Source organism: Passer domesticus, chromosome 8, assembly GCF_036417665.1.
Source record: "Passer domesticus isolate bPasDom1 chromosome 8, bPasDom1.hap1, whole genome shotgun sequence".
Classification (NCBI taxonomy): Eukaryota; Metazoa; Chordata; class Aves; order Passeriformes; family Passeridae; genus Passer; species Passer domesticus.
In genome coordinates this window covers 23,779,809-23,793,956 of record NC_087481.1, presented here as the reverse complement: position 1 = coordinate 23,793,956, position 14,148 = coordinate 23,779,809, and the positions used below count along the sequence as shown (strand labels likewise).

Sequence of the window (14,148 nt, the reverse complement as noted above, 5' to 3'; positions counted from 1 at the left end):
TCTTTAGTATAGCATTCTTCAATAAAATACAGTACCATGAAATAATAAACCAGCCTTCTGAGAACATGGAGTCAGATTCATCATTCCTTCCTTTGTCTGGGGGCCCAGGAAATAGAATATCTGGGGAAAAGCTTTCTGGGGAACAGAGGATGCTGAGGATGGGCTGGGCCTTAGTGCAGGTGACTTGTGAGAAGCAGGAGAGACTGAGAATTCAGTGTGGGGAGGTGGTAGCCAAAGGACAATGGCTATAGACCTGCAGCTTCCCCAGAGAGTTGCAGTGACTCTGGTGCCACTCACTCTTGGTAGAGACAGGTGGCACAGCTAAGGGCAGTGGCCACAAGTGCAGCAGAGAAAATCAGGGAGGGCACGGGCAGAGCAGGGGATCTATTCACTGTAGTGCAGCACTAGAACAAAGGTGCAGTGACATTTCTGTCTTTAAAGGTTTTCATCACTTAGCTGGACAAAGCTGTGACTGACCTGATGTGTTGGCCTTATGTCTAAGGAGGTGATACACAGAATCCTTTCCAAATTATGTATGTAGGATTTTCCCTTGTATTAGATGCTGGCTGCTTTCACTTAAGAGCCATATTTTCAGGGTAATTACATGTTTTAATGTGGACATTCATACTCTGGTGTAGTAATCTCAAATTCTTAAAGAGTTCTTTCTCTGCTTAGTGACTTGGTTGTTACTAGAAATATATACTGTTACTATTAAGAAGGACTTCGAGTGTAAAAAGGCTTGCATATACGTCATTCTAAATCTGCAAATTTCTCCAGAATGTCTTAATACAGACCTCTCATATGAAGTGTGGTGTATTAAATGGTGGTCAAGCATAGAAACATTGCAAATGGATGCAGTCCATCTGTGTGGTTTAGTCTTATATGTTTCCAAATAGGCAAAGAAGCATTTAGAACCTGTAGGTGCTCTGTTTTTCAAAGTGTTTCTTTACTCTTCAGTGTGCTCCTTTCAAACAGTGGGAATTACTTTCTTTTCCTGAGAGCTAATAGTAAAATTTTAAGCAGTGCTCCATATTTCTTTCCAGTAACAACATAGTCCTCTTGTGTTTATTTAATTTGTCTACTTGTCTTGCTTATATTTTATTCTGTGGGATAGGTAAGTAAGAACCTGTACCTGAAAACACATTTAGAGTTTGTATCTTAATACTATTAGAAGCAATGCTAGTATTATCCAGTATAGTTCTGTTCAGTTTTTAACCATTGTTTGTGAGCTGATAACTGGTTTTCTTGAATCTTCGGTAGTCTGCTGTTCTGTATCTTGGAGGAAAATCATTATGTCTGCATTGTAGGTTGGGAGGAGGCTTTCTTATAGTCCATCTTTGTAAACTCTAAACCCCAAGTAAAGAACAAAAACACCTTGGGAACCTTTTCAGCCTTTCCATAGTCTCTCCACAGAAGTGGATGTAGCAGGAAATGTAATTGGCAGTCCCTCTCTGTCTGTCAGCAGTCCCCTGCAGTTGGAGTTCTCCCTCAGTGTCCGTGAAGAACAGTCAGTACCTGTTACAAGTGATACTCCAGCTGTTCCTTTGCTCTCTTGTACGCAGCTTTCTTTAGCTGAAGAACTTTCCCCTGCTGTTGACTGTAGCATTAGCACTAATGGCCATAAATGTTGCTAATTTATTTAAACACTAGTTGATGGAGAGATTTCAGGTAAATACTGAAGAAGGTACTTTCTAATGTTATTGGTAAGCAGTTGGGTAAGATGGGATTTCTTTGTAGGGTGGAAAGTGTAATACAGGATGCAGTTATGGTTGGCATACTGAGTGCCAACAGCCCCTTCAGGTTCCTGCTTTGAACCCTTAGAGAGAGCCTTGTCAGCTTGGCCACAAACAAGCTACCCACTGGTATTTCACCTTCTGCAACTAGCAGGTTTATTTCTCTCCAACGATTATATGCTGCAATTGAACATTCTCATATCATTCATTTTTAATCCATTTTGGTGTACTGTGTTCTAATAATGAAGCTTACACAGTGGGCTTCAGCAATTAGAACCTAATTCCGAATCCACTGCAGCGATTGCCACTGACTCCTCTGGTTGTGGTGCAGTCCTTGGGTTCCTGCTCCTTCTGACTGGTGCCAGTGTTTGTGATCCCACTGAACAGAGTCCCACTGCTCTGAGGGGCTGCAGCAAAGGCAGGAAGCACACACAGAGTTAGTCTGTCACGAGTCACTGCTTTCTGAATCATTCTGAGGCTAGCTCTGAATATTAAATTTAGAGACGGTATTTTTCTGGCACCATTCAGAAAAATATCTTTTCTGTGGTTGACAGCATTTATTGGTATTTCACTGTAATTAAGTGTTTGAGGATTTTGGCTACCAAGATGTATTTTTCTTGTGCTTACTTTTAAAATGTCAGCAGACTTCCATGAAAAATAATTCTTCTTGATGAAATTATTTCAGTTATTCCAAGTTACTGTTGTAGTAGACATAGAACTAAAATGTAGTAACCCTTTCCCAATACATTTTGTCCAAGGAGATTTTGTCTTGTATGTTTTTGTTGTTGGCTAACATATGTCAAAAACATTGTATCTGACTCTGCCTAAAAAGCTGTATTGATTTTATGATGTTTCCCAGTGGGATATGCAATTTTTTTTTTGTCTTTGGGCCAAAAAAAGGTTGGAATCTTGTGCAGTTTTATTCTTTGTGGCTAATTCAATTAATTTCAGGTTTTCTAGATTGATGCTGCACCCACTGGGAACCAGATTGCTAAAAAGACAACATTTCTAGTAATCTACCAAAATAGGTGGCTGCATTTCAGAATTAAATGTTTAAATTGTTGTCTGCTGTTACTGTTTTGAAGACCAACTCATTGTCAGCATAGTTATATTTGGAAAAATATGGCTCAGTTACATGTTCTGAGCTTCTGAAACGACACTGGTGTCTCCTGAAATAAAGTTACTGTAGTACATGAAGAGCAGCTGGTACCAAGCAGTTGTAAGTTCAGCACTACTGTTGTGCTCCCTCCATAAGGGCTGACTGGGGATCACAGACAAGTTTGGGAGTTGGTAACTGCTGTGCTCAGTTGTTTCTTCCCACTTTTCTCCTTTATAGGGTGACTGTAAGGTGTTTGTGAATTACCCCATTCTCTATCTTTGGTTTGTAGCACAATACATCTACAATGCAGCCAAAGATGGTTCACAGAGAGGGATTCAGGGTGGTTGTAATTTTATTTTTTATTAAACTCTCAGGACTTTTCTTACACACTTAAATTGCTAAAAAGCTGCTCTCTGTTCAGATAGTCTCTCTTACGTAGAATGAAGTCACTTGCTCCCCACAAGGACTTAAATTTCCTCTTAATTTCCTTTCTATGGCATTTTCTGTGTCCTGCTCAGTCATTTTGGAAAATCCCAGTATTGGGAGTATTTGGTCAGCAGCCTGTAGAAATTGCCTGATATGTTAATTGCCTCTTTGCTCTTGCTGGCAGAGCTTCAGCTGTCTTTGGGGACTTTTTTTAGGTACAGACTTAGGGTATTTACTAGTCTGAGCTTCTGTGTAGCTATATGCCATTCCAGGTGGTGCAGATTCCTCTAAGTGAAACCCAGAGACTGCACTTGAAGGAAGGAAGGGCACGTTCTGGGCCGCAAACTGAATTGAGGAGTGGTTCTTGTTTCCACAGATTGTGTATGCCATGCTGTAGCAGGGGACTGATGAAACAAGACAGGCCCACATGGTCCACACTGTCTGCTAAGGAATGAGAAATAAATTCTGAAATTCCTCTCATCTGTCCTAGGGGGAAATGTCATTCTCATCTGGGATCTCATGGTCAGTCTGTCCTTGAACATGGCAGTAAAATGTATTAGGTAGAGGGCTTCAAAAAAAGGAGGATTATGTAAATTATTGAAATTATCTCTCTGCTCTTTTGGATGCTGTGACCTGTCTCTAATGAGTTCCTTATACAAGGAAACTCATGTACTCCCTCCAAAGCATGCCCACAAAGAAACCCTTTGAAGATTGCTGAGAGGGATCCCACTGAAGCCTCGACCTGTGATGTTCAGATGCAGGGCACTGCTTTAATTCCCAGGTGCAGTGCTCCATGCCTTTGCAGGCTGTGGTCCAGGGATTCCTAAGTCCCAAGCAATCCCCTGTGCCTGCACGTTGCAGAGAGCAGGAACTGATGTGCACATTTGAACTGTCCTGGTGCAAAGCAAAACAACTCTGTGTTCCAGGTAGGAAGCTGAATCACTGTCTTGGGTGTGTTTAGGGGAGGAATAAATTAAGGCCATTTCAAAATTAAAAGCAGCAATTTACTGGATTGTTAGTCATTAATTACACACACTGCCAATAATTAGGTCTCACTTACTGTCAATATTTTCTCACATTCAGGAGTGAGAAATATTAGTTAACTCCTAAAAATCTTACCCTTGTTAGCTGTGAAGATCTAGTACCACAAAACTGCTGTTGTGTTCAGCGTAGTTTCTGCATAAATATGTCTGTAAACATATGCTTAAAAAATATTCGTGACGTCCTTTTGTATATAGCTAGGTAATGATATACTTACAGATACATGTATATAGGTGCTCAGCTGTGTGCTTGTGGGTCTGCCAGCAGTCTGCCAGCTTTGCAAGCTGCAAAGTGCACAGCTGCAGCTGACACAGGTCTGAGTTACAGAAGCAGATACTGATTACAGCTTGCTTTTGTTAGGAAACTTTTCATGTGCATCAGGCCTCTGCCTGGGCTACTTCATGTTGTATTACACTGTTATTATGCAGAAACTTTGGCATGAAATACTAAATTCCATTAGGATAATTTATGGATCTTTATGCTCTAAATAGTCACGGTGGGGACAGTGGGGGACTCTGAGGTCGTGCCTCTCATACACTGGCCTAGGATTGAAACTGCTGGAGGAATATGAGCTCTTTCAGGTGTTGGAAGTTCCACAAATAGTTAATATCTTTTCCTGCATAAAACCTGTAAGCTTGTTACCAAATAAGGTGAATGCTAATATAAGAGGTATATCAAATACCTATAGTCACAAAGCTCTTCTGCTTCATTCATATTCATATATATGTAGATATATGTAAATGGATCTCTTAGAAAGCCATTGGATACAGTGGTATAGTAAAACATTACCAATTTGACATTGTATCACAGAAATAGAGGCTTCAATTAAGGATCTGTAGCATAGTGAAATTAGCTTCAGAAGCAGCTTCATCTTCATGTTAGGATTGCATTATGTGGATTTGTAAGAGTCACAAATGGTTGGAGTTTCAAAACCTGCTTGTGTTATTCAGCTCAACATTTGCAGTGAGTGTACAGTTCTCTTTTTTTTTTGCAGTGATTCCATTATTATTTCAATGTATTTTGGAACACCTCTAATGAAGCTCTCTCCATCAGTCACTGAAACAATCTGTTCCATTCTGAATTGCATGTTGGGTGCTGTGACTCAGGCTGCTGCCAGTAGTTCCCTTTTATTTCACATGGTATCCCTTAGCCAGTACAGTTGCCTCAGCTTAGATGGGTTTTATTTTTTAATTCTTTATATACTCTTCTGGATTGCAGTGACATTAAGAGGAGACATAATACTTAGCAGTAAAATTGGCTTACTGGAATAGGCAATGTTCTTACCATCTGAAATTCCTAGTTACCGTTCAAGAAGAAATTTTAAAATGCTTATTTTTTAATCATAGGAAGTGAAAACTATTATTTGATCCCAAAGAGTGTAATTAAATAAAGAAGTACTGAATAAAGGCTGTGTCGCTGTTAACTAGATTTCTTACCTTTCTCTAGTATTACCTTGCATTTAACAGGTGGCTGTGTTTTTAATCTTTGCAATCATACTTTTCTTTACTTCCTCTGAATTTTTGCAGCTGGAAAGCTGCTTAAGTCCTCTATAAGCAACCTGTATACACCCATCACACTGACTTTCATGCTAGGTGATCAGGTTATGGGGGAATAATGAAGTACTTGGGGTACACGCCTCTTGTGTCAAGTCACTTCTGATGCTGCCCCCACCTGTGCCCTGGCATAGGGCTGGCTTGCATGCACCTCTTTCAGCTTGCCTGCCTGCACATCTGCTTTATTTCAGTGCTCTGCTATCATACTAGTTTCATATGAAACTCATCCCGTAGCTTTTTTGGCCTTACTTGACTGTACTTCAGGTAGGTTTTTGCAAGTTTCCCTCCTCTTAGAGTCCCAATTCATGACTAGTAACTTACCCTGATTTTCTTACCTTCAGAAGGAGAACCATTTTTTCACTCCAGCTTGCCCAATTCTTTTTTTTAATGACTTTTTAAATGGCTTTTGTTTTGGCACAGAAGATGTCTGCAGGTGGCTGAATCCCCAAGAGAGCAGTCTCCTATGTTGAAAGGCCACTGGAGTTAAGCCAAAGCTGTGGCTGGGTTGCAGTGTGTGTGTAGCTGGGCTCTGAAGCTGTGCCACAGAGAGCTTCAGTCACTGCCTGTGCTCTCACTTCCATTTCAAAGCTGCCTTTGAAGGAGCAGTTCTTCAGTCTTTGTTCCAGTGGGAGCTCTCCAGCCTTTTCCCACTCTGCTGGCACCACTGGCTGAGTTGCTCCGAGTCTTATCATGTGGATAAACACCGAAGGGAAACTTCGGTTATTTACCACAAATTCTTCTTCTTGAGATAAATTGTGGGTTTGCTAGTTTCTTCCCTTTTCCCCCGAGTGAAGAATCATAAAGCTGTTGAATTAAAAAAAAATAAATAAATTTTTTTTCTGGTCATTTCTAGGAGGTGATGACTGCTGATGTCTGGTCAGGTGTGTTTGTTTTGTTAAGACACTCTTTAGGTGAGTGTTGGACACATGTGGACAGTTTGGCTTTGCAGCCTGTTGGCTTTTCACTGTAAGCTGTTTGATGGTGGCTGGAGTGGTGGTAATCACTTAACACAGCTGAATTAAAAGGTACAAGCACAGTGGCTCGTGCTCTCAGCTGTTGGCAGTGGCCTTCTGCAAAGCTGAGAATCTGTTTTCGTGATCATTTTATTGTTAAAAATAAAAGGCACTGAGTTGCTAATTGGAATATAGGGGTTACTGAAGTTTAGTTTTCTCTGTGAAGAGCTGGGCCCTGACAGCTATTAAATGACAGAGTGGTTCATTAGTTGGTTTTGACTGAAGATTACAAAATCAAGCAAAAACATTATAGGACGAAGAAGACATGCCTACAAGGAAATATGAAATGTATTATTTAAAAAAAACAGAGGAATTAGGAAACACTTGATGAATATTAAAGTAAATTAGGTTAATTTCAAGAATGTATTTTTGATGGTGTGAAATCTTTTAATTACTTTTGGGACTTCGAACATTTTGCTTATGAACATATTGGTATTTTCCAAACAACCTCCTTTCTGCACCTTCCCCCTCAGGGAAGGCAGAATTACAGATGCCCATATTGAAATTTGCTTTTAATTTTTGTTACAAAATGGAACACAAAGAAAACAGAAATAAAATGTACAAATAAAACAAACAAATCCCCTAAAAACTTAGTACTTCTCAGCTGTCTAACACTTGATATTTTTAATTTTACGTGTTTGATTTTTGTTTTGAAAGACTGAAAAAATGAGTGATTTCCACCTGTTTTCAGTTGCATCCACTTCTCTACTATAGGCTGCCTAGAAAAATAAAGCCAAAAACGGGAAAATGCCCACTATTGGTGTAATTCAATCCACCTAATGCAGTATTTCAGAGAGTTGCCTATTTGAGGTCTATGAAGTTTTTTTTTGGTTGTTCGTTTTTTTAGCCATTGGGTGGGAGCTCAAAACTGAAATAAATCCCAGTAGTCTTGGATTTGAAAGAGTTACCCTATCACTCACAGGGAAAATGACCAGGACATAAGGCCTGTTTGATAGCCCAAGTGTATTTTCACACTTCATTAGCACATTGGTGTGTACATGTTTTAGATCTGCAGTCTTGTGTTTTAATTGTCTGTGTAAAAGTGCTGTTGCTGCAAAGCCCCATCTGAAATGCTGCTAGAGGAGGGCTCTGATGTGGTGGTTCTTCAGTCAAGTGCAGCCTGGGTTGCTCCACTTGGAATTATTTTGATAGTCTACAGGCCAAAATATTTGTTTAACAAAAAAGCAAACCATTACAAAATGATGAAAAGCTCTCACTCAGTGGTGGTACTTATTATTTTTAGGCAATAAATAGGCACTTGTTCTGCTTAATTATTTTATGTGGTTGCAAATTAAAAATGTATCTTTTATTTTTTCTGAACTATTATAAATCTTTCCACTGACCTTTTTGAAGGTGATACAATTACAGTGATTTTCTGAAGAGGGTGGCACTGATTTTAAATTTTTTCAAATTAAGTGACAACCAGTTGTTAGCTTAAAGACAGTGAAGTTACTGTAATTTGAGAATTAATTTAACTGTCTCCAAGGGCTATATGGGTCTCCTCATCAAAGTTAGGGAGGAAAGCATTATTGGGGCACCTTTCCTAAAGTATTAAGTTGCCAGGTTTTCTAATTCAGAAATCTGGTTGTCTTCAGCTGAAGCTTTGTCTGCCTACAGATTTATTATATTCTTCAAGATTTGCCTGAAATGTTCCACATTAATTGTATTAGCAGTAGTAGTGCTTTCATGTGTTAGGAATTTGTGAACTGCAGAGTGTGGAATTATGGAGTGGAGGGTGGCACACAAACAATATTAGTGTTTGGAACCAACACATTGCCAGAGAGAGTTTTAGTACCATGAGGTTTGTTATTCACATTGAATATTACACAAGTTGAGTTTTATCCTTTTGCATTTGTTTCTTCTATGTCCTCAGACTCCAAGTGACAGGAAATGAATTTGGTCTGGGCTTTTTTGAGGTCCTTCTGAGTATGTGATGGATTTTCCATCTGCATTCCTTCCATATTCTGTGCTAGGTTTCCTTTGCTACAGCGTTGCGAGGTCACTGTGCAGAATAAGGCCCTGCGGCATCAGAAGAAAATGCCCAGGCCATTCTGGGTAAAGCACAGGTTAAAATCAAACTGACTCAAAATGCAGTTTGTTTGATTCAATCAAACATTGCCCTGGTAAATTCGGGTTACAGTTGTGGGACCTCCTCAGTTGAAGAATAAGCCTCCATCTTGTGCTGGTTCCATCTCCATTCAGACTGAAAGCAGATTGGGAAATAGTAGAAGTCTGTTCAGCAGTGGTTCCAACTTTAAGCCAGGTTGTTCATCCTGATTCTTTGGGTAAAATTGCTATTGAAATGACCAACAAATTTTTACATCTGCTTCCCCACCTCACCTTTTAAAAATTATTTCTTCTTTGTAGTACTGTACAACCACCCACAGCTTATGTGCTTACTGTGGGCATTTTATTATAAGTGTGAATAAAAACTAAAAATGTGTTCTCACTTAAAAGCAATTGCACTGCTTTTACTAAAAGTAATTGTAATGCTTGTCAGAAAATAAAGTTTTTATCAATGTCAGGCGTTTTGCCAAGAAGAAAAAAAACTACATGTTCTTTTCTGTTCACTGAATTTTGTTTTGTTTTTCTTTTTAATAGTGATTCCAGAGTTTATTAGTCAAGTAAATATTGCATTGGAGAGCTTAAGCAAGAACACAGTGCATCTGTTTGATGACAACCAGTTTGTTGACATTTCCAAGAAGGTGTATGATACGATTCACAACATCAGGTGCTCTGTCATGTTGATTCGGGTAAGTTTGGAATTTGTTCTTTTCATACTGATGCCTGAGATGAGTCAGGATGCCAGGGCATTTTTGGGAGCATTCAGAACTGTGTGTGTGATAAATGTCCCCAAGCTCATATCCAGGTTGAACTGGCCTGGGAAATCTGGGTTACAGTGAAACGTGTGATTGTAACTGCAGAAATCTAGAACTGCATTGAGTACCACGTCAGAATGTTGCACAAAAATACCTTTACTTTAAAAATATGTAGTTTTGTTTGGTTGGTAAGGATCTTCATTCACTTCATTAATTACTAATTTGCAGCTACAAAACCAAATCTTCTTGTAGTTCTTCAGCTTTAACCTGTGGGATGTAGGAGTCAGAGTATTTCCAGGTGATTCTGATGTTCCCATATCAAGTTCTTTCAGCCTTGCACCAGAAGACTCAGCCTGATTTCTTTGTCTTACAAAATTACAATCACTGCGCTTACACTTGCGTGGTTTTTTAGGTTCAGAAACTGAATCAGAGCAGCTTATTTTTAAAATTCAAGCCAGAATTTTGTCAGGCACAGAATTTCCCCCAAATATCTTCATAAAGAATGGTAAACAACTGAGCTGCAGTGTCTGTATGTTCAGCAATTTAATTTTAAAATAAGATTAAGCATTAATAACAATATAGATAGATTTTTCAAAGGAAGTTTGTCTTCTGCAGTGACTTTGCAGTTGAGAACATGGTAAGAAACAGATTCCTTTTCTTGTGAATGCAAGCCCATCACAGCCCAGCCTGAGCAGCAGGTCATGGGAGGTGGGTGTGCTGCTCTACTCCATTTTGGTGAGACCCCTCCTGCAGAGTTCCTCCAGCTCTGGGCTCCCAGCACAGGAAGGACAGGGCATTGGAGTGGGTCCAGAGGGGGCACAGAAGTGATCAGAGGGATGGAGCACCTCTCCCACGAGGAACAGCTGGGGCTCTTTGGGCTGGAGAAGCCTCTGTGGAGGCCGTACTGCAGCCCTTGGGTACTTGCAGGGGCTTATAAATAAGATGAGAACAGACTTTCGAGTAGGGCCTGTTGTGATAGGGTAAGGGGTAATGATTTTAAATGAAAGAGGAGAGATTTAGCTGGATAAAAGGAAGAAACTCATGGCAATATGAGTGCCAGTGAAGCACTGGCGCGGGTTGCCCAGTGAGGTGGTGGAGGCCCCATTCCTGGGAGCATTCCAGGCTGGGCTGGGCTCCAGGGGCTCTGAGCAAACTGACTGCTCATTGCAGGGGTGGCCTTTGAAGGTCCCTTCCAACCAAAACCATTCTAAGGTGAGGACATTAGTCTTCACATGTTGTGGTGTGTAAGGTAAAGTAGGAATTCAAATGTGCAAAATGATTACAAGTATCATCCTTACTGCAGTTGTGAGTTAGGAAGCTGTTTGCATACTGGAGACAGACCCTGAAACACCCAGCGTGTGTCCCATAGCAGGAGGAGTTTGTGAGCTGGATGTAGGTCCAAATGAAACAAACCAAATTGTGGGTGGTGCTCGGTTAGTTCTTCAGATCAGCTCCTGTGTCAGTGAACACAGGCTGAGAACTTTGCATGAGGACTTCTCATTTTTTTTCTAGATAAGCTTCATTTAATGCCTGTGCTTCTCATCCCTTCCTCAGTGACTCTTGGGTCTTTTAAAATTGCAAAGTTTCTTCTGTTTCTCAGTGAGGTAAGAGTCATCTTTGTGTACAGTCATCTTAGGCTTGAATTCCTTGATCATGACTGTGTATTTCTTTCTGGAGATTTGCATTTCTGGGGACTTGGGAAATGCACTGAGGAATGTAACACGGCTTCAGTAAGTTTCTGTGAAGAGGCAGACACAGCTCTGCAGGAAACTGTATTTTCTTCGAGTGCTCTGTAGGGGTGTGTGTATGTGGACAGTCACTCAGAAAGGGAGTATGAGGGGAAAAGCCTCAGAGGTGAAGAGGCTGTAACAGGCCCAAGGCCAGGAAGTGCCCAGTGAGCAGTACATGAGCTGTGCACCCATGAAATGGTGAGCACTGCCCAGCACCTGAGTGGACAGTAGTAATGAATGCATTCTGTCAGGGCCATCTTCCACTTTGCAAGTCCTGATGAGGGCTCAGGAGAGTTAAAAAATTGTTAGAAAGGGTGTGAGCTTTCTCCTTAATGAATACCATTGTTCAGCTACAGCGATGGGAAGGTTTTTTTGAGGTTTGGTGAAATGTTAGTCAGCTACTCCAACATCCCTTAGAGACAGAGATTGCCAGCACAGAGAGTGCTGAGAAAAGCCTGGCATTCATTTTCTGAGTCAGGATGTGTTTGCATTCCTAGTTAGATACGTTCCAGACAATGCCAGTTCCCTGGAAGAAGCTTTAGTAGATCTGGTGGTTACTCAGACGTGCCCTGTTAGCATAGCAGCCAAAGTGAGGAGATGAAATGTTCTGTGGCTAGCGTGCTGCTGGTGCCAGAGAATGGCACCTCGCTGCTTACAGGGGATTGATTGCCAGGCTGAAACAGGGCAAGAGCTTGGTGATCAAAAATAATTGGGAAATGTAAATGGACGAGGCTACTCATTCACAAGGGGTAATTTTTCAACGTGGCAGCAAAAGCAGAAATTCTCCAGATCAGTTTCTCAGGAAGCATTTCAAACATATAATTACACAGAAAGAATCTTTTTAAAAATAGAGTTCTTAACTGTAAAATGCTGCCCGATGCTATTATTAATTGAAATTACCAGCTATGCATTTCAATGTCCAAGCCTAACCAAAGATATGTAAAACATTCATTGCAGTCCTGCAAAGTATGAGGCAGCACTTGAGAGCAGCTACATAGTGGCAGGTGTGTTGTACTGCTGAGCTGTAATAGAAATGCCTCTGGAGCAGCAGGGTGCTGCTCTCCTTAAGATGCTTTTCAATGTTCACTTGCAAGGACTGCTTCATGCAGTGGCAGCTGTCGATGTGAAGTAACTAGGTAGTTGATCCAGGGTGTATCCACAGTTCTCAGTCATTTTTTTTACTCTAATGATCCCATTTTTGTTGTGTTTTAGAGATTTTTGTGGGCTTGATCTTGCACAGGAGCATTTGTACATTATCTGGATAACATTTTAATCAGGATATTGATGTTACAGAAATAGATTAGATTAAATAGTACAATTAAAGGCAATTCTGCCATGTGAAATATATATATACTCTGCCATGTGAAATATATAGATGTAACCTGTATCAAAGGATACAGGTTAGTGGTTTTTGAGACAATACACATTAAATGCTGCAGAATGTTAAGATTAATGGTAGAACTTTTAGAAAAACTTCTGTGTGAAGGTGGTTTTAGTTGAAAGATGAGAGACAGCTGGATTGAAATAACAGCTACCAATATCCCATTAGGGTATAAACTCAGTGGAAAGGAATGACTTCAAAACAATAATAACTGATGGTAACTAGAGCACTAATAGTCATCCTAACAATTATACCAAGAACAGCGGAAACAAAGTCACCAATTCAGAAGTTTCACAGAATTCTTTGTTCTTCTTGGAGGAAAAACAAGTGAGCAGCTGTTCAGGTTTTACAGAGACAAAGAAGAGGGCAAAGGGTTCATATCCTCTATGCAAGATACTTTTACTATTCTTATGTTCATGGAAGCAGTGACTGAGGAACCCAAGTTCTCTAATTTTGTGAGAAGTGGAGAGTGTGTATTGAAATTGCTGTTCTTAGCACATTAAAGCATTTATTAAGAATCTTTTTGGCTGAATGGGTATTCTCTGTGCTGTTTCTCTCAGAATTCTGGCATGGTTCCCTCAAGAATTTATGGTGTTAGGCTTTTTGAGTTTGTTTTGCACATTGTTCCTTGATTTCCCTACACCATGATGTATGGGATGTCCATCCCCCAGCTCCTCTGAAAACTGAAGCAAAGCATTTGTTTTTCTTTTCTGTCTTACCTAGATACTTTTATTTCAACTGGATCCTCCCTGCACCTCCAATCAATTCCTAATATTCCTGTTTCTTTAGCCAACAGTCTTTTAATGTGTGTTTTAATTTCCTTTGGGAAGTCAAACTCGGTTTAGGTACACATTCAAGAGTCTACAGCATAAATGCTTTTTCATATGTTTTGACTTTCTCAAATACCCTTGGATGAGCTCCGATTTTAACTTCTTTTGTTAGTTGCAAATCTGGCATGGTTTTTCATTCTGTTTTAAAGAAATGTGAGAATTCATCCTCAACAGAGCTTGAGTTCTTCAGTACACTCGATTTCTCTCAGTAAGAGACATCACAGCAGAATTCATTATCTTACACCCAGCAGAGTTACAGGAATTTTTAGAACATGGACCTCTAGGACAGGAAGGTAGCAAGTGGTGAAAACCTTTCAGCCAGTTAGTGAGTGTCTAGTTTAATTTCTACCATGCCTTTACTAATGACAGAATTATCCTACACCTGCAGGGTTTTCTGCCTGTTTCTACTTCTGTAGTCCAAGTGAGTTAGATCCTCTCTAGTGTAGGCAATAACAGGCATGAATTGTCTATGTTCTTTACAGTGTACTTGGAAAGTCTTCTCATAATCTACAAATACGTGCTA

General features: G+C 40.1%; 1 protein-coding gene across 8 annotated transcripts in view; it reads left to right on the top strand.

Annotated features, from left to right (window-relative positions):
* CTNNA3 (catenin alpha 3) overlaps positions 1-14,148 on the top strand; it is a 427,418-nt gene that overhangs the window by 334,565 nt on the left and 78,705 nt on the right. For all 8 annotated transcript variants that reach the window (XM_064429667.1, XM_064429665.1, XM_064429666.1 and 5 more), the window contains one exon: positions 9,467-9,618. In XM_064429667.1, coding sequence (XP_064285737.1) covers positions 9,467-9,618 — 152 coding nt within the window. The remainder of the gene's footprint in view (positions 1-9,466; positions 9,619-14,148) is intronic.